A 27,683-nucleotide genomic window follows, 5' to 3' on the forward strand; every position below is an offset into this window, starting at 1 on the left:
TACGTTTCATGCATTTAGTCATGCATATTAACCAATGACTTAAATTCTGCCAAGTCACTGGTTTTCCTGGCTAGCTCAGGCAACCAATTCCATGCTCTTAATAGCACTAGGGAAGAAGGAGTATTTGTACAAATTAGTTAATTTGATTATGTGTGAATATTCATTTGTTATGAATCTCACTGCTCTATTTTGTGTCTGTTCCAGTTTCTTAATGTTATCTTGAGGGGTTCCAAACGGAGGATGCATATTCTATTATTGGCCTAACCAAGGTTAAATAACATTTTAGTTTTATGTTCTTATTTGATTTATAGAAATTTCTTTTAATAAATCCTAATACTTTGTTTGATTTTTTTATAGTTTCATCAATATGTGGATTCCATGACAGTTTTTCATTTATTATAACACCTAGGTATTTTGCGTTTTTAGTCTGTGTTACTGGTTTGCCATGAATAAGATAAGTGGAATTAATTTGTTTTAGTTTTTTTGTTACTCTTAACAACTGACATTTTTTCTGGGTGGAAAGTTATTCTCCAATTGATTCCCATTTCTGTAATTCATCTAATTCTCTTTGTAAAATATCTGTGTCTTGTGTTGTTTTTATTGTTCAATATATTATGCAAACATCTGCAAATAATCTGACTTTTGTTCCTGAGGTAATGCAATTTGGTAAATCATTTATGTAAATTAAGAATAGTAGTGAACCTAAGACAGTTGGTTGAGGTACACCTGAGTTTACTGTTATCGGTGTTGATTTAGAGCCATTTATTATTACAGTTTGTTCTCTCCCTATCAGAAAATCTTTAATCCACTGATGCAATGGACCATTAATGCCGAAATATTTTAATTTTTTAAGCAAACTATGGTGGTGAACTTTGTCAAAAGCCTTGGAAAAATCTAGTAAGATAGCATCTATTTGTTCACTATTATCTAAACCTTTTGAAAAGTCATCAATTAGTCCTATTAGTTGTGTTTCACATGATCTATATTTCCTAAAGCCATGTTGGTATGGGGTGAGGACATTATGTTTGTCTAAGTGGTTTATGATGTTGCTACATATTAATAATAATAATAATAATAATTTTATTTATAAAGTGCTGTTAACTAACAAAATGTAGGCTCAAGGCGCTGTAACAACATTACAAACAAAACACGAGAGCTAAAATGACAGTTAATCTAAAAATGTTTTAAACAGATAGGTCTTAATGTTCTTCTTAAAAGTGGTGTAGCATGTTGTCTGTCTGAGATCAATGGGGAGTGAGTTCCAAACCTTTGGTCTGTGAACTGAAAAAGCCCGCAGAACGTAGCTTTTGAGGGAGAAATGTGGCACTACTAAAAGCGTTGAGTCCATTGAGCGCAGGGCTCTCTGGGGGACATATGGAGTAACCAGTTCACTAAGGTACAAGGGCATCTCGTTGTTATATATACACTGATGACAAAGTGTGGCGACCTTGTAATCGATTCTCGCTTTCATGGGGAGCCAATGTAGCGTGCGCAAGAGCGTAGTAGCAGAATCTTTTTTTAAGGACTATTCGAGCGGCGTTGTTCTGTATACGTTGCAGCTTGGCTATTTTGTCATCAGGTATACCTGCTAGCACGGCGTTGCAGTAGTCAAGGGGGGAGAGTATGAATGCCACAGCTAGCGTTTTTGTTGACTCCGTTGTTAAATATGGTCTGATCTGGCCTAATCTGCGCTGCTGCAGATAAAGACCTTTGCAGAGCTGACTTATGTGTGGGTCGAAAGATAGTGTTGAGTTGAAGAAAACTCCAAGATTCCACACTACATGGACAAAAGGAACATGGCAGTTTGTGATAAAGAGAGAATCTGTGCTTTCAACTTTTGAAACATTGTTCCTAGTGCCAATCTTAATTATTTCTGTCTTGTCTTAGTTGATCTTGAGTTTATTTTCAACCATCCAAACGCTCACCCTTGCAACGGTACCACTGATTTTCTCTGCCAGATGCGACACCTCTGAGGGTACTGATGAATCATATAACTGTGAGTCATCGGCAAAGAAATGATATAAGATGCCAGTTGGTCGTATGACACCGCTGAGTGGATATGTATACATAGTGAACAGTACTGGGCCTAGAACTGATCCTTGGGGTACTCCGTACTTCAAAATTAAGCTTGTTGATTCTGTCCAGCTAACAATGACACTTTGGGTGCGTTCCGTCAGGTAGGATCCAAGCCACTTAAGGACGACTCCTGCTAAACCAAAAGTTGCAGAGAATCTGGCCATCATAATTTCATGGTCTAGCGTATCAAAGGCTGCGGACAAGTCCAGCATGGAAAGTATTGATATGTGGCCTTTGTCGGAATTGTGAAGTAAGTCGTAAGTTGGAATGGGATCAAGGTCACATGACTTATTTGGCATCTTTAAAATAGTACTTTTGACATAATCTTCAGATACACGCTGAAACTCGCAAAAAGGAGAATATTGAAAAATTGGAGAGTGATCAAGCTGTGATGAGAGGGATGGCATGTCATTTCTAATCTGCTCAATCTTCCCAATGAAGAATCTATTGAAGGAATCAGGGAGTTCAGATACTGGGATAGATGAGGGCAAACGTTCGTTATTTGCTTCCCCTAACATTTCAGCGGTGATCCTAAATAGCTCCTTTGAAGAATCAGAAGTTTCGATTTTTTGTCGAATATGACTAGCTTTTGCGTCTCTAATCATACGGTTAACCTTGTTTTTTTCTAGTATGTATATTTATCGATGTATCGTCAGACCTGTCTTTAGGAATGTACGTTCGGCAAGTCGGCGAATAAGTTTGGCAGTCTTTATGTCTTCCGTCATCCAGGGTGCAGATGGCCTAACTGAGACTGTACGAGTGACAAGAGGTGCATGGCTGTCCAGCAAACCTGTGTGTCATCAGTCCTAGTGTGTCAAATCGCCGTACTGGAGTCATGGACACTTATGTGTTCTAGGATTATATATGTGATGCTGGTAAGTGATACTGGTCTGTAGTTTCCTGGGTCAGATTTTTCTCCTTTTTTTAAATAGGGGGTGACATTAGCTTCTTTCCAGTCCTTTGGTACTCTGCCCTGGTTAAGCGATGCCTGAAAGAGTATTTTGAACACTGGGGCTAGCTCATTGCTTAGTTCTTTGAGTAATCTAGCTGGAATACCATCAGGTCCAGAAGCTTTATTTGGTTTGGTGTTGGCTAATAGTTTTTGGATTCCATTTTCTTGTACTACTATATCTTCTATGTTGTCTACTTGGTTCAAATTAAGTAATATGTCTTTGTCTCCTGGGACTGAGAATGCTGATGCAAAGTATTTGTTTAGGATGTTTGCTTTAGTTTCATTATCATTATGATGTTATGTTCATCTTTTAATGGCGCTATGCCTGTTGTTTTTATTTTCTTAGACTTAATGTATGACCATAGGTTTTTGTTGTTATCTTTAGATATTACATTGTTTATGTATTCACATTCCTTTTAAGAAAATGCTCACAATTTTGACAGAGAAAACAATTCTATCATCTATAAAAGCATTCAATAGTTCTATTGCTCTCTAGAAGACACCAAGCAAATATTAATTCCAAAAATGTAGCAGTGCTAGAATTCATGAAAAATTAGCACTGGCAAAAGCAAAGAAAAAAAGGTATGATATGCACCTTGATAAACATTCTTTTGCCCAAAATTTGACTTTGTGCACCAGTGGATCTTTTATAATAATAACAATAATAAGCCTCTTTGTGATTTATCCAAGATGAACATAGCCTCATTTCCTATATCATAAAAAATGGAGTGGAGTTTGATCATTGATTTAAAAAGCCAATAACATTCAAGGCATATGGCTGTCTACTGCAACGCCTTAAGCACAACTCTAAATAACGAGAGTGGTTTTCATCTAGAACAATGGATGAACTGATTGACTTAATGTAAACAAATTAGATTTTTAGAAAATACATTACAATAACTAGTTACAATATTAATAACAGAAAAATGATTTACCATTTTCTTTACAACTGGAAGAGTGATTATAGAATTGCCTTGGTAAACTCGAGGTATTTATAGATCTGTACCCTATTACTCCTGTTAGTTGAAGGTCTAAATAGAACTCTTGAGTAGTGCTGTTCTTGTCATCCCAAGACGTAATACACCTTGGCTGAAACACATTTTTTTTTGTAATGTTATTAAATTAGATAGACAGAAAGAAATGCATTTTAAAACATCTGGTTCAAAACACATATTAAAACCCATTTATAAATGCATTCAAAGGCTAAGAAAAAAAATCTGACTTTGAACTTAATGATTGTTGATACTTACAGAGTTTGGTGAATCAGCCATAACCTTTGTTATATTTTCAGCTGTAGTAGAAGTGATGTTAGAACAGAGCTGTGCATCTATAATCATAATGTTAAAATTAAGAGAAGTTTTTATTATTGTTACTAAAATATTCATCATGATAATAATTTTGTTAAGGAAAAAAGAAAAAAAGATAATTTAAGAAAGTTATCAAACCATTAATTCTGATTTTGTCATTAAAGAAATAAAATCTTATTTTCAATTACAATAAGTTTAAGGTGCTAATTTTTCAATATGTTATTTAATTATAGTGGAATTATTATTAAAAAAAAAACTTTTGTTTTCAAATGTTGTTATAGCCTCAAATGTTCTAATACTGTTAAGGAGACAGCATGCAGTACTGTTTTGTAAACTAATATCACCCAAATTCAATATCGCCCTAAAATTATACAAAATAATTACTCACCAAACTTAATTGTTTCTTTTAAAATTTCTTTACAAAATGATGTTGTAATCACCAGAACAGAGTAGATCCCCACAAAATCTGGAGTAAAGTTGAGTCTTGCTACTTTATCCTCATTATTTATTATATTGTATTCATTGCTCAGTAAGGGAGCAGATTTCCTTGGAGATTTAATCTTGTGTAAGAAAAAAAAATAAAAAAAAATGAGATCAAACATGCTTGATGAACTAGAAATTACTTGTGGGAAGTGTGTATTAGGAAAAGTATTAAAAATGTACAATTAAAATACTATCTTTTTTATTTCCCAATCTTTTACATTTTAAATTATCATTGTACATCTAATAAGCATCCTGCTAAAATGTTTTCTTTTATTATTCTTCCTTGCAAAATTGTATTTATACATTTGTATATGACTAGAATCCCAGATTCAAGCACTAGCATAAAAAAAATGTCAACAAAATTAAACAAACTTAACAACAAAATATAATCTTTACACTCCAATATGGCTGTGGAGAACAGGTGGAAAGATCTGAAAGAATAGTATATTCTGTGGTTAGCAGTGTGCTAGGTCAGCCAAATACAAGCACCAAGACTGGTGAATGAACAAAAAAAAACAAAGCAAAAAGTTATTGAAACATGAGCTGCACTGTTACCAGGATAAGATAATTATTACAGAGCTGACAGCTTAACTCACTGAATGTGAGTACAAAAGAAATGCTTCAAAGGTTTTAGGGTGCCTTTATTACTTGCTTGTACAAGAAGAACAGACATGCAATAAGCAATATGGCCTTTACCTACTATCAATTGCTGGTAAAATTCTGCCTAGGATGCTACTCAATAGACTACAACTACACTTAGAAGCTGGCCTCATCAATTCATAACAATTATGTGTCAATCCCGTGAAGGCATGCAAACCAGTGTTCAAGAAAATAGTGAATAAAATATCTTTTTGCTGGAACAAATGGTGTGAAGCAAAGACTGTGTGCTGGCTCCAACACTTTTTCCTGAAGAGATTGTTGGAGTAGACATATAATGTTATCTTCTTATCTCATAAATTACAGACATTACTTGAAAAGAGTTGATAATTATGTCCTAAATATAACATGTGTCAATCTAGTCATGCATGTTAATCACTGACTTAAAATTTGCTAAGTCATAGGTTTTCCTGGCTGATTCAGGCAACCCATTCCATTCTCTAACACTGATATTGCCCTGTTCAACACAGACTAGTGGCTAGGACTAAAGTAAAATAGGACTACATTGTTTCTCTATCCACTATTGACTGCGCCTGAAAATCTCTAGTGAAGCAAAACTACACCAAGACTTGCAAAATTTTGGATTGACTACTAATATAAAAAAAAACTAAGTTCTGCACCAGCACCCTCAGAGTACAGTAATTATGGTGCCTGAAATAATTATTGGTTGCCAAAAAGTAGCTAACATATTCAAAAATGGTCTACTTGGGAAGCACCATTTTAAAAAATGCCAATCTAAGATGATCTGTAGATTTCTGTATTTCAACTGCTACTTTGACAGACAAATTTGGTCAAGGAGAGTACTTAGCATATCAACAGAGTTAAAGGTTTATCTAGAGTGCTGTAGTCATTCCTTTATTCTTATATGCCTCAGAGTCCTGGACTTTTTATTCCTATCACATAAATGGCTTACAGCTCAGCAGCAAAAATCTTACTAGAAGAAGAAGAAGATTCCTACCAGATCAAAGGACTGTAACTTTTTCACAAAGATGATAGTGGACTACCTAAAAAGCTTAGACCAAATGAAGACAAACTGGCGACAGGCTGATCCAACCATTGCCAACAGAGTATTCATTTTTTTTTTATCCAAGATCAGACCTTTGAGTTTATAAAAAAATGAGAATGATTATTTCTGACCACTAAGGCAAAGCACATAAATAAAATGAACTTGCAGCTTACTTGAAAATCAAAATTTACTATGACTCCTGTTGTCACTGATGCTGTGATAATACAAGGTACACCAACCAATACTCTTTGCTCATGATTTATATGCAGCTCTGACATCACTTCATGATATTTCAGTGTAATACTTTTGTTATAAAATTTTCTATGATATGTGAGCTCAAATGTTAGATTCAGTTCATCTGAAAATATTGTACAACATTAGCAGAAAATATTTTATAAACTGTTTTATAAAATTATGCAACAAAAGTGTTATCAAGAAAAAAATATTGATATAAATATTGAATAATTGGGATACTTAATTATCACCTGTGATTGGGTCTGACATAAATGATTTTGGAAGAAAATGTTTAGGTCCAAATATTGTTCCATTTAGAACATTGACAAGAGTATCATTATAATAATTGTTGATAACAAGAAATTTATGTCCTGAAATTTTGTTTTTTTTCTGTAGGATGTATATTGTTTTATTAGAAGCTAGTCCATCAAATTCTGAGTCTAGGCATGACAGCAAGATGATGTGGTATAAAAATGTTTCTGAAATAAAAAAAAAACAACTTACAAGACAGATTACAATAATTACAATTTAACATCTTTAAGCCACTACTAAAAATAGAATGATTTACTAAATTTTATCTTTGATCATAATCACATTTGAAATATAGATAAGATAGATTTAGATATTGTAGGCCTATTTTAAAAGAAAACTAATAACCTCTTAGCGCTGAACTTCTGTTGGCAGCTGATGCAGTTAAGTTGTTAAACATTTCCCAACTATAATTGCTGATGACATTGAATCTTGCAGGTTCCAAAGACGTTAAATCTATATCTATTTGTGTTATGGAGTTGTTAGCTTCACTCATGTCCATTACACATAAAGGCTAAATGAGACATGATAAAAGAAAATGTAATTATTTCTTTGACATACTGAGTCCAAAAATACAATTAAAGTTTGAGGAACTTGTAAAATAATTATTTGAATTCGGAAACCAAAATGAAAAAAATGTATTGACCTTAAGCTTTCATTTTTATTAGATTTAACAGGTTAAATACATTTGGGTATGTCAAAGAACATTTAAATTTTTTTTTTTAGTTTTGTCACGCCTGAACACACATTGTCTAGTAAGAAGTTCAGAAAACAGAAATTATTCCTACATGTCCAGCAAAGCTTTTGGGCCAAGAAGTTGAACAGTTGTTAAGCAAATATGCTGGTTAGAAGGAAAAAAAAATTTCACTGAATATTAAAAGAAAACACCAGGAATCATTGAAACTTGTAAAAAGTTCTTGATTCTTATAGGAAATCTCAAAAAAAAAAATTGTTTTGTAAGATGTTTGACTTGTTTTGGACATTCCTTCTGAGTTGATGATAATTTACTTCCTAGTCCAAACCTCCCCCAGGACATCAGCCTCATCAAGGGTTTGAGCCTGGGACCATTGACAAATTGACAAATCTGAACACTTTCGAGTGCGCAAACGGCATGACCAGGCAGCCATCCGTTTTCACATCTTTTGTGATCTTTTGCTACATTACTAATAATATTCAGATACATTTAAAAATATTCAAAAAGAAAACAAACTTACCATAGATTTATAGCTAGTATTTTTTACTTTTGCTGATGTTTCATTTGGAAAGCAGAGTTCTGTTATTGAAATGATGATTGTTATAGAAAATATTTGATCTATGTTAACTTTTTAAATATAAAATATATTTTAGCATATTATAGCACACTCTATAAATATTACAGATGTTGTGGTGGCTGAGTGGTTAAGAGCTTGGCTTCCAAACCAAGGGGAGTAGAGTTTGAATCTCGTGAGGATTAGAATTTTCTATTTCAGCATTATTAGGTCTACCCAATCCTAATGGGTACTTTAAGTTCAGGAAAAGTACAGGTGGTTGTCATTGTGCTGACAGAAACAGATGACATTTCTATCATCTGCCCTCTTTAGATTGCTAAGTCTGAAAGGGGAGCTTTACTTTTACTATAAATATTACATACTCCTTTTAGCTTTATCAGCGAACAGAAAACTATTTTGTACACTATACAAATTAAATGTGTATCATTATTTATTTTTTTATAGTTTGTTTGGTATGACACCAATAATAAATACACTAGCCTATATAGAAATGTGTTAATGTGTGTTACACATATGCAGTTATAGAAACCAACTACTAACCTGGGTAAACAGCTGAAATTGTAAACTCATCCATTAAAGTCTCACCACAAGTTGAAATTACTTCAATTTTAAATGTAAAGTTCAATTCTTCAAATGCTTGGAACTCTGTGTTTAATTTTAAATTGCTAGTAGATTCTTTTTTCTCCAAATTGGCCAGTGAGTAATTAACATTAGGTGATACAATCTATTAAAAAAAAAAACTGCCCATTACACTCACAAAAAATATGAATTCATTTTTTTTTAAATAGTTAAATTGATTAAGTGATAAATAAAAAAGAATGTAAAATCATAAGAACAAGCTTACTTAAAGCATAAATAAAATTAATAATAAGAACTAATATTAATGGTTAAATAGTAAATGTCTACTAGTTGATTGGGCTATTGTTTTAATTTTTGCTGTGTCTGACAATTTCTGTCATAGAACTTATTATAGCTTTTTGTGAACTTAAATATTTAACAAGAAAGACTTCATTTGTAAATATATCAAAGACAGTGAATTTCTTATTAATTAATTAAAAGAGTTTCTGTAAATCATAGGAACTGTTTTGTGGGTAAAATATACTGTCTTATTATTTAAATTCTCAAGTCTTGACATTTGAAATTACATTGTCCTAAGACACTTATCAGTATATTTCTTATCTATGCAAAATTGATTAAACTGATTTGTATACATGGAATTGCTACAAATTATTAAATCTTTCACACAATAATTATCTAATAAACAAAGTAAATTGGCCCTTCTAATACCTGAATAGTAAAATTTGTATTACATCCAGAAGTTACAGAAGCAGTTATATGTAGAACTTCTTTGACTAAGATAACTGGTTTATATTGTATTTGAAGGTCTTTCAAAGCTTCATACTTTAACCTCAAATTCATAGAATGAATTTCTTTGTTGGTTTTAAAAGAAAATGTTAAATTGGTGAAATCTGAAAAAGAATGTATTAATTAAAGACAATTGTTTTTTAATACACAGAAGTTCATGAGGCAGATCTTGTATTTCATAATTGTAAAAACACAAACACCCTTTTTAACCTTCCATTTTTTATTTTATGTATATTCATAATCAATTAATAAAAAAACCGAACAGAAGGCCATGAAAAGCTTCTCACCTGTCTAGAATAAGATGATAGTGTTTTTAGCATATAGAGATAGATTTAGCCTTTTTGCTATTGCTTTTTAATCGGTTTTTATTAAATGGTTCAACAAAGCTGACAATATCAATAAAATGATAGGCATGAGTTAGGAAGAAATGACATACTATATTTCAATTGGTAAAAACGAATTTGAGCAATAAGGTAAAATGTTTTTTCACTTTTATATAGGCCTACTGTTCAGATTGCATGAGGTTCTGACTAAAATGTTAAAGCTTCATTCTTGCAGGAATGTCCAAACTTAAAGAACTAAATCTTTTTATGTTATTTTTTTTTGTTAGAGCTAAAAATCTTTCTGAGGGTCCTCATCTCATTGCTAAAAAAATTGACAAATGAAAAGAAAAAAAACTTACCATAAATTTTTGGACTAGCCAGGCGAAAAGAAATAGTACTTGTTGGATCAAGGATAATATTCTTAGATAATGCACTTTCTGACAGTTGAAGGTGGATTTCAGACACATAGTCATTCTGGAAATAAAACAATCTTTCACAAGTGTTTTGAACATTATGCAGCATGAAGATGGTTTCATCAAATTCCCTAAAAAATTTTGCATTTTGATTCTTTGATTGGAATAGTTCTTGACAAGATAGATCAAATACAACAACCATAGGAAACACTGAAAGAAAAAAAAAGTATATTAAATTAAAATTGTAAAGATGTTTTTACAGTACATCATTAAAAGAACTGTAAAAAAAAACAACATTTTCTGAATAAAAAGTAAGTTGATAAAAAATTAAATTGTATTATAAAATGATAATGATTACTAAGCAATCAATATTACAAACAGGATGAGATTTTAACTATCTAAGACAATTTGATTTTTCTACTAACTCCTTCAGCAGAAAAAGGTTAGACAAGCATTTACCAACAAAATTCTAAAGGGTTGACAGTAAAAAATAAATAAAATAATTGCTTAGATTGCTGCAGCACTTGCTCCATTACAATAACATGTTGTTCTTTCATTACTGCAGCCTGTTCAGGTTACAATAAGTGGCCCTAACCTGATTGTCAAGGGTATGATAATAAAGATTCTCTAAAATTATGAAAACAATATTTACTTTCACCAACAAGAAAAGAAAACATGAAAACTTTGATTTGCATAGCTAGGTATTTATTAGTATACACATCTCTGTGATGTTTTCATTGTCCACATCTCCAACAAGATATCAAAAAATTAAACAAAGTAGATATTAAATGTTTATCAATCAAGTAAAAATATGTGAAATAGTAGAGTAAAAAATGGATTAAGAATGATCTCTCACTGTCTCTCTCCATTTTCTACATCATCTGTCAGTTATCCCTAAAATATGTACACTATTCCTGGATTCTCCTTTTTCAAAGTGAGGGGAGAATGTCAGGAGGAGGCAGGTTTGGTCAATACACAACAAAGACCTAGTCGATAATTGTGTTCCAATGCAGCATATCACATTTGAGTCTGGTCAGATGTGAGAGGTGGGAAAAGGGAGGGAGGGTAAAGCTTTCTTTCTTGAAATCTTGGATGTATCTAATAGACTACAACTCGCTGGTAGTCATTGTAGTGGGAATCCAACATACTAATTGATCCAAACTATGGATGAGACACTGCAATGGGTCAAGTCCATGACATTTATTTTATTTGATAGTGTGGCATCCTGTTGACATCTTATTTTAATTTGAAAAATATTGAAATGTCAACAATGTTATGTAAATAAGTACAAAAAAGCAGCTAATTTTTGTTTTTAGTGTATTAGTATAATCCACTGATTTTGTCATTTTCTTACTTTCAGGATACTGACAGCGAGCATTGAAGGTCCAATTTCTAAAAAGATCAGCACTGACATTCTGAGAATAGATGTAACCACTGTTAGAATCAGTGGTTAAGTCTATATTTATTTTTATTATCTGTGCTGGAATATGACTTCCATCTTTGACACAGGTAGGCTGTTACAAGGAAAAGGAATAATTAAATATTAAAATCTTTGAACAAACAATAATAAAGTCATTAAAATTTTCTTACAAACAAACAAACATTAAAAATAGTTTATATACTCACTGATATATATATATATTTCAAGTTGTTTTTTAAATATTCAAAAATGGTAGAAGTGCACTTTTTATTTGAAACAAAACAAAAAGTTTTATACTAACCCCGAGAAAAAGAGAATCTTCTAAAATGTCAGTTATATTTGAAGGTGTTTCATTATTTGCATTTCTTGGGCACATCTCTGGAGAATAATCAACACATTTATAACCCATATTAGCATAGTAGGCCTTCATAGACTTGTTTGTTTATATTTTGAAGTTTGGACCAAACTTTGATTAACAATGTCCTACTGTTGGACTCAGTTTCTCATATCCTTTTGTCCCTGAATTACCTGATCTTACTTTAATGGGTCAGCAAAGCAACTTGGTTTTGAATATAATTTTTACAAATTATAATTACAAGTAATATATTTTACCTTCAAATACAGCTGATATAATAATGATCCTAGTCATATTTTCTGAGCAAGGAGTTGTTACATGAATTTGAATAGTGTAGTTAGTTTCATATCTAGGCTTAAATAAAGCCTGTTCAGTCTTGTTATTACTTTCATCAGTCTTAATCACCAAAGATTTATTGTCAATTGGTGACAAAACCTGGAAAATAAATTATTTGTATCAGATTTAGAGATAAAAAAAAAGAGGATCATAGTTATATTTCAAAATATTAAATGAACTCTGTGGCATTTTACATCTCGGGAGATGATTTTTTTTCCCTTCTCAACTTCTCATGTGACTAAAGAGGCAAATCCTTGAGACACAGCTGTTTATAGTATATAATGAAAATATTATATAGTAGCACATCGTTGGAGATGATGGAAGTCAAAATAACAAAAAAAGGTCAACAATTTCCAATGGTTGGTCATTAATGGTCATGTGAAATGCATGGCTTGTGTTCTGAACTAGTACTTTTGTTATGCCTTGACTAATGTTTAAGCCAAACTTAAGCCAAACTTTTGCCATGCAGAAAATACTTTGTTAACCAAGGTCTGGTGCTGAGTAGCAGATTGAGCAACAATAGCTACATGATCAGTGTAGAGGAGTTCCCTGATTAGTACCTTTCTAGCTTTGGTTTTAGCTCTCAATCTAGATACATTGAAGAGTTTTCTAGAGGATCTTATGTGGAGAAATATACCTTCATTGATTGGGCTTTATTTCATAATGTTAAACTAATTTAATTATTATATAACAACTTACATTGAAATTAATGATAACATCACTTCCAGAAATCACAGTGGCTGTAATATTGTATTCTTTACCAATGATTGCAACATCACTGAAGTTAACATTCAGGCCAGAGAAACTTTCTTTATAAATCAAGCTTACATTTTTGGTCAGAGTAGTTTTACTTGCAATTATCAAGAATCTGAGCACTATTGGAGCTATAATTAAAAGTCAGTAAATGTAAGCTGTTGCTTTTGTTTTTATTTCTTTACATTAAATAAATAATTGCAACTTAACCAAAACAGAAATAAAATAAATAAAAAAAGACTATTTTCACATTATAAGCAGGTTTAGTGATATAACTCTGGCAGACAAACTCAGAGTACTAAATTAAATGGTGACTAGCAGCTGTTTTATTTTGTTTTCTACTGAGTTGTGTTTGCTGAAAGAAATAAAACAGCACAGAAGTTCTTCATGGCCCACATATCACATAAAAAAAAATAATTGAAAAATAACACTATTTACTAACAGCCGTTTTAATTTCATATTCACTATGCATGAATTTAAATTAGATAGATTTATTAAAATAATTTTTTAGATTTCATGTAGAAAAGAAGGATAAAGATATTAATAATTACACATCTTTATCTACTGAAATCGTTATAGTTATAACAATTATAGTGTAGCTAAGATGATACTGTAAGTCTTAATTTGGTGTATTATTCAGCATTGGTTTGTTTTAATTATTCACAGACCTTCAAATGGTATAGTAGATGAAAATATGTTTCCGATTAATTATTTTTATGTAACAACAAAGAAAAACTGGAGTTGTATACCATTGTCTATAGAACAAACTAATAAACTTTGTAACTGACTTTTAAATGCTAGAAACTTTTAAACTGTCAAATACCTATTTCCATTTTTCTTTTTTTTTTTTTGTGTGTGAATGTAAAAAAAATGATACAGTACAAGGCCCATTGAGATTTAAACTTTTTAATTACTATATAACAAAAGGATCTTTGTAATAAGTGTTTTAAGTAAACTAATAAAATAGTTACTAGATAGCATATATATAATATGGCATTTTTTATAAAATGAAGTAATACTGTAAAGCTGAGCTGATTTGTTCATGTTCATAGACATGATTCACAGTCCAAAGACCCCTCAACTCAAGAAAACATTAAAAAACAGACACAAAATAGAGCAGTGAGATTCATAATAAACAAATATTCACATTTGACTAGAGTAACACCTTTAGTAAAATCACTAAATTTAGAAAGCCTTTAGAGCAGAAGACTCAAAAGTAAAGTAGCAATTATACATAAAACACTGAACCATAATCTTCAAATACAAAAACAAAATTTAATAAAATACTCAGAAAGACACAAAGATAAAGGCACATTCCTCATCTCATATGCTAGGACAAATTTGTACAAATACTCCTTCTTCCCTAGTGCTATTAGAGCATGGAATGTGTTGCCTGAGCTAGCCAGGAAAACCAGTAACTTGGCAGAATTTAAGTCATTGGTTAATATGCATGACTGAATGCATAATGCGTAAGATGTAATCATCTTATTTGAAGTAACGTCTGTATTATATAAGATAAGTCAAAGTAAACTAATAAAATATTTAATAGATAGCAAATATAATACAGTTTTTTATAAAATGAGGTAATACTGTAAAGCTGAGCTGGTTTGTCATATTCTAAGACATGACTCACAGTCCAAAGTAATCATTCAAGGTAACGGTACAATAGAAAAAAGGTTGTCCAAAGAAAAGCTAGCTAAACAACATAAAATAATTATGTTGCTCTCTCTCTCTTGATTTTCTACTAAGAAGAGCTGCAGACCAGAAAAGTGGTGGGATTTGGTTATTCGAACTGTCACAGTACCCCTATGATGAAAGTAAAGGGCAGTTAATGATGATAATAATGATGAATACTGTAATAAGTACTTCATACCATTATAAACAAGACTGTTTCCAAAATTAATAGCATCCAAACCTCCAGATGGAATAAGTATAATATGAGATCCTGAGTCATTTGACAGTTCCATGTAAACATCAACTGTGTAGTTATTCTTAATATAAATTATGTTTCCAGATGTCTGGTTGACATTATGTAATATGTATAAGCTATTTTCATTTGGAATTGATTTCAATTCTTTTCTGTAATTGTTTTGATAGCATGATAAAACAATCAAGATAGCCTGACTTTCTGAAAAAGGAAAATAAAAACATATAATATAAAAATGTAATAATTTTTAAATATTAGTACAAATTTAAAAATTATGATAAAAAAATTATATTAAGTTTGCATGCAAATTATAAAAAAGATAACATTTATAAGACTCATGAATTTAATTACAGATCTTTACACTTACAGCAATTTTGCAATTTGTTAATAATTCATGCAATTTGTTAATAATTCATAAATATTAGTGTAATTACCTTCAGCAAGTGAACAGTGTGAAGTGAAATTCTTTAATTCTTCAGTCATGTTGTCTAAAAATATGTACATGCCCTTTGTATCAGTGGATACATCTATATTAATTACTGTCATTGAGGCATGACTTGTTTTCCAGTCTTTCAAACATGTAGACTGTTGAAATACAAATTTAAGATGGTGGAAATTTGACACTCTCTCTTCTTATTTTCTACTAAATACGCCCATTTTTAATGGGAAACACTTTCAAGAAAACTATTTTATAATTATTTTGAGTAAAAACAAATTATGCTCTCATCTATTTCATCATCCACCAACACAACAAGTCAAGAAGGTATGGTCTCTATCCTATTACCAACAGTAATAATTTCCATGCAAGTATATTAAGAATGTATATATTTTGCATGCATCTTAAGATGGATCTTTTATTTGTATTGCCATATAATGTTTGTAATTCTCTTAGCCAGTGTTGCATACCACTTTGGACATTGCTTAGTGCCTGCCCTAGCCTGTAGCAATATCCAGAACCTCTACAAGGAGGCCACCAGTGCGGTGTACTTCAACAATAATATTGGGGACTGGTTCAAAACCACAGTTGGAGTAAGACAAGGCTGCCTACTGTCACCAACACTCTTCAATATCTTCCTTGAAAGGATAATGGAAGATGCCCTCGAGGGCTATGAAGGTACTGTTAGCATTGGAGGAAGAAGAATTACTAACTTGCGCTTCGCAGATGACATTGACGGCCTAGCAGGGACAGAAGAAGAACTAGCTGACCTGGTGATGCGCATTGACAAGACTTCCGCAGCATATGGCATGCAAATAAATGCCAAAAAAACTCAAATTATGACCAATAGCCATCAGGGCTTTAAAAGAGGCATCAGTATTGGAGGTGAAAAGCTAACTAGTGTTAACAGCTTCAAATACCTCGGAGCTATTGTCTCAGATGAGGGAACAAAACCCGAATTATTGGCCCGAATAGCACAGTCCACAGCAGCCCTTTCAAAACTTAAAATAATATGGAAAGATAAGGGCTTAGCCCTCGGCACCAAAATTAGACTGATGCGCTCTCTGGTCATGGCCACATTTTTATATGCTTGTGAGTCGTGGACGTTGAATGCAGAGCTTGAGAGGAGGATCCTAGCAATGGAATTGAGATGCTACAGAAGGATCCTAGGCATCACATTCAAAGACCGCATCACAAACCAAGAAATCAGAGACAGGGTTACTGTAGCGATCGGAGCTCATGACGACCTGCTTACTATTGTGAAAAAACGAAAGCTTAAAACCTTTGGCCACATTACGAGATCTACGGGGCTCGCAAAGACCTTTCTTCAGGGAACAGTGCCAGGGAAAAGAAGAAGAGGCAGACAGAAAAAGCGATGGGAGGACAACATTAAAGAATGGACAGGCCTGCCATTGAGAGAGGTTCTGAACAAGACAAAAAAAAGGGAGGAATGGAGAAAGACGGTCGACAAATCTTGCCTGGTGCCCCAACGGTCCAACAGACTAAGGGATAGGTAAAAGGTAAAAAAGGTAGCCTGTAGCAGCTAACTATCTTTACAGAGACCTTTAAGAAAGGTCCACATCATTGGATGATGACATAAGAATAGTGATTGAAGGGCATAATGCCAACATTCCACATCGTTGTTTGTTCATGCAATATCACTGATTACAGCCAGGTATTTACTCCATATATTTGGTAATACATACTTATATACATATGTAGAAATATAATAATAATAATAATAATAATAATCTTTATTATCCGTAAGGAAATTTGTCTTACAATTACCAATTAAAGATCTATACCACTTTTTATAACTTAAATAAATTGGATGGGTAAAATATATAAGACTAACTTAAGATTAAAAATGACACACCTATATTCAAGAAAGAGCAATTGACAAATAAAGATAAAGTTGAGGATGACCATCAGGGGATAAGTTATCGGAGGCATGATCATAATTATTCTTATCATTGTTATCTCTATTGTCTTCTGTGGGATATATCCTACCCAATTTATTAAACATTCAAGCTATCCTCTAATGAATCTCTTAAATTACCTTTAAATTTGTTTGGTTCAGATCGTCTTGGATCAAAGTTGAAGGACACAAGGCTGATTGAATAAGAAATTGTATTGAATTATGCTTAGAAAATATAAAACATGACTACTGCTTAAATGGAGAAGTAAATATAGTCTATATTCTAGATTTTTGTCATAAGATAAAAACTTTTATCAAGAGCTAGATTTACAAACAGCTAAACTTGTGCAATAGTATTTTTAAAAATCAAGACATGTCTAATTCTAAAAAAAATAATAATTTAGCCAAGACTTGAATATCTAAATAAAATTTCTAAAATGACATCACATCTTCTTAAGACATAAATCAGTAGACCATAGCTGGGAAGAGGCTGTGGAATTAGCTAGTGACCAGTGTCTGGGGGGAGAGTTAGCCACTCCCCCCTCCCTTGTGCTGAACAGCACAAGTATATCACATTGAAATATATCTGGCACATACCATCTCTTTTTTTTTTTTTACATTTTTTAAAATGTTTTTCCAAACTTCTTAGAAGCAAACAGCGTAATCATCTTCTTTTTGAAGTAACGTCTGTATTATATAAGATAAAATAAATTTCTTTGAAGCGAACTGAAACTTCTTGGCAAGTAGAGTACAATCCTCAGCTGAGAAAAACTCTTTAACCAACAACTTTTTACTTGAAGTATCAGACAGCAGTTTATATAATACTGTTTTGTATTAGAATCTTTAAGCCAACACTATTCAAACTGGTTATGGATTACTTAGGACTTGACGGCTGACTGGTCATGTGGCATGCATGCTGAACTGTCATTCTGTTGTTTGAATGGTCTCAGGTTCATACTCTGCCTGCTGTCATCCTGCGGGAGGTTTGGACTAGGAAGTAGATTATCTTCAACTCTAATGACATCCCAAACATGTGAAACATTTTTACAAACATTTTTACAAGAAAATAGCAAATTGGCCTGAAAGTACACATTCCTTCATAGAGAAATAAGCTGAAAGCTACTTAGCTGATTCAAAGCTACTTGAAAATGGGTAGGTACTTTTTTTTACAAAATCTTCCACAGACTATTGCAACCCACAGTATCAAAATCCTTAGATTGTCAAAGTTAGCTTACAAATCCTGGCATTTTTCTTGCATTTATAGCATTACATCATGTTGTTCTACAACCATATTGGCTTTCAAATAGTACTTCATCTGCTATTACTATACAATTAACCAACTGGTTTAGGATTCTTGCAAACATTTTTCAGTCTAGATCTAGAGTAGGCCTACAGCCTGACACTAACGACAACATCTTAAACTTTCATACCATCAACATCATGTGGACTTGTAGCAAAATTCAAAGAGATAAATCTAGAGGAAGGTACTAAATATGCATTGTATAAGGACAAGATGGATCTAGAGTCTAGAAATGGGGTAGTTGAAGAGACTCACCCATAACCTAGACGCCTGGCCAGTAGTTCAGGTTTGGTTCCCTCATATAGCTAGGAGGTTTTTAGAACTAATGACACCTCCAATACTGATGCCCCTTTTTTAAAGCTCTGTTAGCTATTGTTCTTAGAGCATAAGGGACACTGGAAAGGGGTAGTACCTTTGATGGTCCAGCATGCTGCATCTTTGAATGGACAGCCTCACTGGTTCCCTCCCAACCCCTAAATTTCTCACAAGTGGCTCCTAATGCCATGCCCTGGAAAACTGCTTCAGCTGGTGGACTAAACCATGTGAGGGGGAGGTCATAACATGGCACTACATGCACTGGGCAAAAGGTCTTGGGTGGAAGAGTCCCAAGATGGACTACGATTGCCACATGTTCAGGACCAATGCAAACCACATAATTGGAGGTACTGGTCTGCAGTCAAGCATGGAGAGGGATAGGTGCTGCCATGCAAGTATCTAGCCGCAAGTATCTAGCCCTCATTACACCAAATTAAATTATGACACTAAAATTAGAAAGCAAAAAAGCATTTTGGAATGAATAATTATATGCTATTGTCAGTGAAAAATTAGGGATTCTACTCAAGCAAATATTGATAAATGTACCAAAAACAAATAATGATAATGAAGTAATAAAAATTAAATGTTAACTATATATATATATATATATATATATATATATATATATATATATATATATATATATATATAAATGCTAATGATTTTCTTTTCTTACCTTGTTTTGCAAAGACATGTTTAGCTTGCGTTATGGTCTCTCCACAAAAGGAAGTAACAGTTATCTCTATTAGATAACAACCTTCCAGTGAAGGCAAAAAAGAAATCAATGCGGTTTTATTTGTGATGTTTTGTGATGAAATTATTATAGCATCATTGTTGCTTAGCAGTGTGATCTGAAAACAAACAGTTCATGAGTGTATGCAAACATAAACATAAGAGTTAAAATTCATTTTTTTAGAGAAATAGATTGAAATGAATTTAAACTTCAGCTATCACTTTAGAGACATTGTTTTTACTTCATGATTTCTGTTATAACATTGACATTAATTATAAATTTTCAAGATACTTTCTGATGAACAATACAAGCTTAGAACATTAAGAAAGAACTGAGAATGCAGATGTCAACCATGCGGATTTTTGTTCTAGCCAACAAAACATGTTAGCTGTATTTTTCTTTGTCTAGAATCATTTTAGAAGAAAAAATATTTTATGGTCTAATCTACATTGTTTTGGTTGTTATAGTGTAAGATGGTCTACATTCATATGTGTTGCTAGGAATTACATAATTGAGTGTTGTTATATATATGCTTTTTAAATGTCATTTAATATCATCAGAATAGTATTTACCACAATTTTATTAGTAATATGCTTGATAATTTTTCTATGTAGGAAGATATAGAAATTAAGCTATTCTATCCTAAACTATTCCATTCTTTCTTCAGATTGATGTAGAATCATTATGCCGATGTCTTAACAGCAATGCTATTTTACATTTTGATGAAAACTAACCACCTAACAATTAAGTCCATTATAAATGTAGTAGCCTAACTAAAATCCTGTCCAATCCCATCTTAATTTATTTGACCTGAACAAAGAGTAGCGATTTCAATGCTAGGAGAAAGCTTTTTTTTTTGTCTGATGGGGGCGTACTATTAAAATATAAGTTTTCATGTTACTTACATTAATACTAAATGATAAACTAGTACCAGATGTGACGCTTGCTGTGATAACTGCAATCTCGCCAGTATTTACTTCATCTGTACAATCAATTTGAAGATCAGCCAACACTTCGTAATCAGAGATACTTACATTTTTAACAAGTGTCTCATTGTCTGAGAAAACTTTGATAGAAAGGATGCTGGTACCTGAAAGAAGTAGTTTTAACTTTCATTCTAAAAATATAAGTTTAAAAAAAAAAGATATTCTTAAAATAAGTAAATTGGTACCGGTATACACTAGTTTTCATAGGTATAGGCTTAGGCTACTATTTGAGTTTTAATTGTGGAAAAAAAAATCTAGAATTTACTTCCTCTCTACTACCTACTATCTAGCTTTATTTTGTTCTGTAGTCACAGATTAATAATAAATTACTGTAGACGTTACTATTTAATAATGATAATAACGAGACTGTCTTTATCAAGGTAGACATATATAACTAACTTTTATTTCCGTCCGATTCTTTGCTTTCGCATAAAACATAGACAACAATCAATGACGTAATATCTTCTTATATTAACACATCCTTCCTTTTGAAGCTATTATCACATCCTTCCTTTTAAAGTTCTTAATACTTATATTTACAAGGAATTTTGACAACTCGACCACTTCTGGTTGTCTTGACCGGCACAGCAAGTTCTCTAGATGTTGGTTCATAATTGTCTGTTTCTTTTGTTCTAACAGTTTGCTGTTCATTGCCTTCGTCGGTGTCATAGTACCCAGAGATGTCTTCTTCGTAGCTCTTGTTTAAAAACCGTTGATTTCGTCTGTATGTTTTCCCATCATTTGTCTTTATGATGTAAGATCTGGGTGATGGATGTTTCTTAATGACGACTGCTTTCTGCCATGTTTGTCCTAGACGAACTCTCACCTTCTCCCCGACAGAGTAGTCTTTAGGTAACCTTGCTTTTGCATCGTACCTCACTTTGCTTTTCCTCTGTCGTTCGTTGAGTAATGTCTCTGCATTTTCAGCTACCGATGGTTTCAATAGTTTGGGATCAGTTGGAATGATGTCCCTGAGTCTTCTACTCATCAGCAGTTGTGATGGCGAATAAAGCATTCCGCTTATCGGAGTATTTCTATACTCGAGCATAGCGAGATATGGATCTTTCCCACTTTTGTATGCTTTGTTGAATATCTGCTTTACGATACCAACATACACCTCACTTTGTCCATTTGATTGAGGGTATCTGGGACTTGATGTTGTTATCTTGAAACCCCATTCAGAAGCAAACTCTCTATATTGATAGCTATTGAATGGCATATTGTCGCTCACTATTTCTTCTGGTATGCCATGTCTAGCAAAAATACCTTTCATTGCCCTGATAACCCATTCTGCTGTTTTGTTCTCTAGTCGTTTTATTTCAGGATATTTGGAGAAATAGTCCACAACAAGCAAATAGTCATTGTTTCGCCATTCAAACAAATCTGTCGCAACCTTTTTCCATGGTCTGTCTGGTACAGCATGAGGTAGCAATTTTTCCTTCACATTATTTCTTTTGAACGTTGCACATGTTGCGCATTTCATTATTGTCGAAAAAATATCTTTAGACCATCCTGGCCAAAACACACTCTGTTTTGCCTTCGATCTGGTTTTCTCAAGACCAAAATGACCTATGTGCAACTTGTCGAGAATTTCATTTCTCATACTTGAAGGAATTATAATTCTGTTCTCATAAAACAATATTCCATTCTCTTCATGAATACTGTCTTTAAATGACCAATACACTTTTACTGTTTCATGAACTTGAGTTTTTATCTTTGGCCAACCTTCTCTGACATAATTCATTACAAGTTTTAATTTAGCATCAGATTCAGTTTTCCTTCTAATTTCAATAATCTTCTGATCACTTCCCGGAAACTGTGCTGTTGCGCTATGAATTCTCATAACCATGTCATCATTTGAATTTGATTGTTTTTGACCATTGATGTACGCAGCTATTTGCATTTTTGAACCTGGAGTGTAAGTTACTGTTAATTGATATCTCAACAGTCTTAACATCATCAACTGAAGTCTTGGTGAAATCTTATGTAAAGGCTTAGTCACAATAGTTTGCAAAGGTTTGTGATCTGATTGTACAGTCACAGTTCTTCCAAAAATATAATGGTGAAAATGTTCAGCTGCAAACACTATAGCTAACATTTCCTTTTCTATTTGTGCATATCTGCACTCTGTTTCTGTCAATGATCTTGACGTATACGCAACTGGTTTGTCTTCTTGCATTAAACATGCTCCCAACCCTTTAGAAGAAGCTTCACACTGAATAGTAACTGGCTTTTCAGGGTTAAACAATTGCAGAACTGGAGCTTCACTAAGTGTTTTCTTTATTAGTTGGAAAGCATTTTCTTGCTCTGCATTCCACTGCCACATGCATCTTTCTTTAGCAATTCACGCAATGGACTGGTAATTGTTGACATGTTTGGAATAAAACTTGACACAAAGTTCAACATCCCTAGCAGTCTTTGAATTCCTGTTCGATCTGTTGGTGCTGGCATCTCCATTATTGCTTTGATTTTAGCTGGATCTGGACGAATACCATCTGCTCCAATTTGTCTTCCGAGATAATTAACACCAGAAAGTTTATATTGTATCTTGTTCTTGTTGAACTTTACATTGTTCTTTCTAGCTCTCTCCAGAACCTTTTCAAAAATTTGATCATGTTCTTGTTCATCTTTTGCTGCAATCAGCATGTCATCTGACATGATATGTACACCTGGGATGTCTCCGAATACTTGATAAGCACGTTTCTGTAATACTTCACTAGCTGAGGATATACCAAAAGGCATTCTCAAGAATCTGTATCTTCCAAACGGAGTATTGAATGTACATAAATAAGAGCTTGGTTCATCCAACTCAACTTGCCAATATGCATCCTTTTGATCAAGTATACTAAACACTTTTGCTGCTCCCAGTGAACTATTGATTTGATCAAATGTTGGTATAGTGAAATGTTCTCTCATTATATATTTGTTAAGTTCTCGGGGATCTAAACACAACCTCAAAGAATTATCTTTCTTCTTCGCTATAACCAAGTTATGAACCCATTCTGTTGGTTCATCAACTTCTGTGATCACTCCATCTTGTTGCATTTGTGTGAGTTTTCTTTTTAATTCTTCATAGAGTGATGGTGCAATTCTGCGCGCACATTGAATAACTGGTTTTGCATCTGACGTTAGTTTAATGTGATATTTCATTTTGTATGTACCGAGTCCTTCGAATACTTGAGTATATTTTTTCATCAACACTTGTTGCTTGACATCGTGTACTTCGACATTTCTCTTTGCCTCAATTAATTTTAAAGCAATAGATGTCTTCAGACCTAGTATAGGATTTATACTTTTCTTGATCACGTACAGATCATCTTTAACTTCTACATCGCCGACTTTAAATGTGACCGATGCAACTCCCTTCAGTTCTAATGCTTCATCCCCCAATGCTCGTAGGGTAGTATTTGAATTCTTTAACTGAGTATCAGTTTCTAAATTGTTCCACGTTGACTCTGATATCACATTAGCTTGTGCTCCTGTGTCAATCTTCATTTTGACTATTTTTCCCATAATATTGACATCAACCATCCAAACTTTGACATTGTTGTCAGTACCAATTGCCTCAAACCACAACTCATTTACTTGGCTTGACTGACTTTCATCTTCCATTGAATAAACAGCCTTGAAGTGTTTCGAACGACATTTTACAGCGAAGTGATTTCTCTTTTTACATTTTCGGCATGTCTGTCCGAATGCTGGGCAATTGTATTTTCCATGAGATCCACCACAAGATCTGCAATCTCTAATGAAACTTGTTACATGATTCTTTGCCATATTTTCCTGTGAGGTTTTGTCTGGCTTTCTATCTTCTGTCTTCTTTAATTTATTAGCACCATGTTCTGTAGTCACAGATTAATAATAAATTACTGTAGACGTTACTATTTAATAATGATAATAACGAGACTGTCTTTATCAAGGTAGACATATATAACTAACTTTTATTTCCGTCCGATTCTTTGCTTTCGCATAAAACATAGACAACAATCAATGACGTAATATCTTCTTATATATCTTATACACAATATATATTGCTTGTTCATTTCATCTTTTACAACCAGTGTAGACCCTAGACTTATATAATAATGATGACTGATCATACAATTAACAATAACAGTACACACAAGATCCACGGCTTTTGAATAATTCAGCACTCGTTACCCTAAAATTATAAAATAAAAGTGTAGTTATCCCGTTGTAATTTATTTTCCCAATTCATATCATTGATTAATAACTGATCTCTAATCTATCTAGTAATAATAATAATAATAATAAATATGCCACAAATTGGAGTTAAAACGCAAATTTTTGGGCTTTAGATCATGGTCGATCTCACGTCCTTTCTGCTTATCGCATTACATTTGACACCTACTTAGTTGCAGAAGCTGCTGAAAAGAAGCTCGATTATCATAGTTAATGGGTCTAGATCTCCCGCCGCCTAAGGGACTTTACTCCTGATTTTTCCTCGAATAATAATAACAATAATGACAATGTCTTCGGTTCCGAAGATTTAGATTAATGAGTGCAGTGTTGCACATGACCACGCAAACCAAGTTACGACCTACGTGTTTTGCGACATCTGATACAGACAGTTTAACAATTTTATTTGTTTTGCCACAAAGCACAAGTGCTACAAAGGCAGTCAAGAATACAAATTAAAAGAAATAATAGTGCAAACGGTAATATAAATTATAATTATACAATAATAATAAGATAAGAGATAAGATAATTTTTATTGATCCAATCAAATGGAAATTCAATTTGATAAAAATTGACAACCTCAGCGTAACTACTGTAACAATAACATTATAGATGCACTTGCAAATACGAACAACATACACGTACAAACTCACAACCAGCGCTTTATGAATGAGACTTCTATGAACTTCTCGATGATGACAGATGATCTTGTAACACTCTGACCGACAATGGGATGAACAACAACAGGTCGCGCTGTCCGCCGGGGGTCTATTTAAATTTTTGTTTTAAAGTCTTCTGCGCCTGTCTTCGGCAAGAGCTTTTCTTTAGTCCTCAAATGTCTCCAACTGTCTCTTTCATAGGCAACCAGCTACTTTCCTCTATGCCAGTGAGGGTAATATGGCGCCTGAGTTGTCCAGTTTGTTTTCTTGGAGATGCACTAAGTGCGTGTATGTATGTATTATCCCGATAGCCAAGATCTATAATATGTAAAAATCATTTTATAACAAAGTTTATATCAACTCCCTCTGTCTGTCTGGTAAAAAAGTCTGTAGCCTACACGTAATTTCTCCGACACCCAATCTGGATCAAGATGAATTTTTTCACAATTATTTCTTTACCCGACAACACAAGAATCGAATCAATACAAAAACATGGTTACAAAGACAGTTTGTGTGGAAACACAAACTCAAAATCGGCCCCGAAGTGGTCCACCCAGGCAGGAAAAAAGGCAGATTTCCATATTTTCAGAAAAAATATCATAATGAAATTCTATCAAAGGCAAATGACAGAGAAGAATGGAGAAAGAAGGTTGACAGATTCTGTGTGGTGCCCTAAAGGTCCAGTAGACCAAGGGATTGGTGAAAGTGAAGTTAGATGTGAACCTGTCCTATTTGATGTCTTATAATGAGTATCTAATTGATTTAATTGTTTTGTAATGCGGTCAATCTCTTATTCAAAGCCTCAAGAAAAAAAACATTTCTGTAAAAAAAATAATTTTTAATTCCTTTTTTTTTTTTTTTTTTTTAAGATACCTCAGCTTTTTAGCTTTTGACTTCAGTTGTCGAGCTGTTTACATCCTAGGAATCCTTGGGCCTTTGCCTCTTTTCTTTGCCTCTTTTTTGGGCATTGCCTCTTTTTTGGGCTATTGGCCTAGCTCTTTATTGGGCTTTTTTTTTTTTAAATAACAAAAAGTTGCTTATTTTATAAGTAAGCGTACACATTAAGTACTTACATTTTAAAGTACAATGATTGCAAAACATAGCAATGCATATAGTTACATTTAGGTTGTCATAATATTTTAACGATTTAAATTGTTTTGTATATGGCGTTATTTTTTTTCCAATAGCATATAATGAATATTTTTTAAATTTAAGGTTCTTAAAATATATGTGGTGAGAATGTCAACAATAGATAATTAAATAGAAACAATCAAAGAGTGAAAGTAGAAACTTAAATTGATATTAAAACATTTTAAACATCGTAGTCACATTTTTTTCCACTTTGTCTACATTGCTAATGGTTGTTTCCTTTGTGCTTTGCTACATTAACCCAGTTCTTTATATTAACTTCTATCAAACGTGCATACACATCTATGTGTGTACACACTTATGCGAACATAGGCATTTAAACATTTATATTGTTTCTTTTGTTGTCTCCCTTTTAAAGACAATTTTTGATTTCCTCCCTTGAGATTTGGAAAACTACTTCCTCGTCATCAAGGTGGAAATCCTGTCTGCTAGAGTCAGTATATCTGGAGTTTCTGTTCAGAAACAATTTCTCTGTGGAAATTGGAGTCCTACAGAAAGTTATTTTATATGTATCTATATATCTATATATATATGTATATATATATACTTTTTTTTTCTTGAATATTTTCCCCCTTTTTTAATTTTTAATTCCGTTAGTTTTGTGTTTCAGGAGAAAACCGCCCAATTGAAATCCACGCGATAATATGAAAAACAATTTATAAATTGTTGAGTTAAATTATGTCCAATTTATTTGCATAGTAAATATATTTTTTCTCTTTAAAAAAACATGGTTTACATTTGTTTTGTAAATGTATATTTAGTATGACAGAACTTACATAACTTACAGAACTTTGAATGATCTA

The 27,683-nt window shown here is 32.8% G+C and overlaps 1 protein-coding gene across 1 annotated transcript in view; it reads right to left on the minus strand.

The window, feature by feature from the left end:
- Positions 1–21,282, minus strand: part of LOC106054077 (uncharacterized) — a 64,112-nt gene extending 42,830 nt beyond the window's left edge. Inside the window, exons 1-20 of the mRNA XM_056021360.1 lie at positions 21,156–21,282; positions 20,792–20,976; positions 19,830–20,004; positions 17,680–17,732; positions 15,619–15,769; positions 15,131–15,385; positions 13,204–13,388; positions 12,426–12,603; positions 12,115–12,191; positions 11,748–11,907; positions 10,340–10,603; positions 9,580–9,761; positions 8,833–9,016; positions 8,239–8,297; positions 7,373–7,538; positions 6,967–7,194; positions 6,655–6,839; positions 4,724–4,895; positions 4,279–4,355; positions 3,964–4,117 (exon numbers count right to left, since the gene is read on the minus strand). Coding sequence (XP_055877335.1) covers positions 3,964–4,117; positions 4,279–4,355; positions 4,724–4,895; positions 6,655–6,839; positions 6,967–7,194; positions 7,373–7,538; positions 8,239–8,297; positions 8,833–9,016; positions 9,580–9,761; positions 10,340–10,603; positions 11,748–11,907; positions 12,115–12,191; positions 12,426–12,603; positions 13,204–13,388; positions 15,131–15,385; positions 15,619–15,730 — 2,638 coding nt within the window. The 5' untranslated portion in view covers positions 15,731–15,769; positions 17,680–17,732; positions 19,830–20,004; positions 20,792–20,976; positions 21,156–21,282. The remainder of the gene's footprint in view (positions 1–3,963; positions 4,118–4,278; positions 4,356–4,723; positions 4,896–6,654; positions 6,840–6,966; positions 7,195–7,372; positions 7,539–8,238; positions 8,298–8,832; positions 9,017–9,579; positions 9,762–10,339; positions 10,604–11,747; positions 11,908–12,114; positions 12,192–12,425; positions 12,604–13,203; positions 13,389–15,130; positions 15,386–15,618; positions 15,770–17,679; positions 17,733–19,829; positions 20,005–20,791; positions 20,977–21,155) is intronic.
- Positions 21,283–27,683: the final 6,401 nt, after the last annotated feature.

The sequence above is a fragment of the Biomphalaria glabrata genome, chromosome 2, assembly GCF_947242115.1.
Source record: "Biomphalaria glabrata chromosome 2, xgBioGlab47.1, whole genome shotgun sequence".
NCBI lineage: Eukaryota > Metazoa > Mollusca > Gastropoda > Planorbidae > Biomphalaria > Biomphalaria glabrata.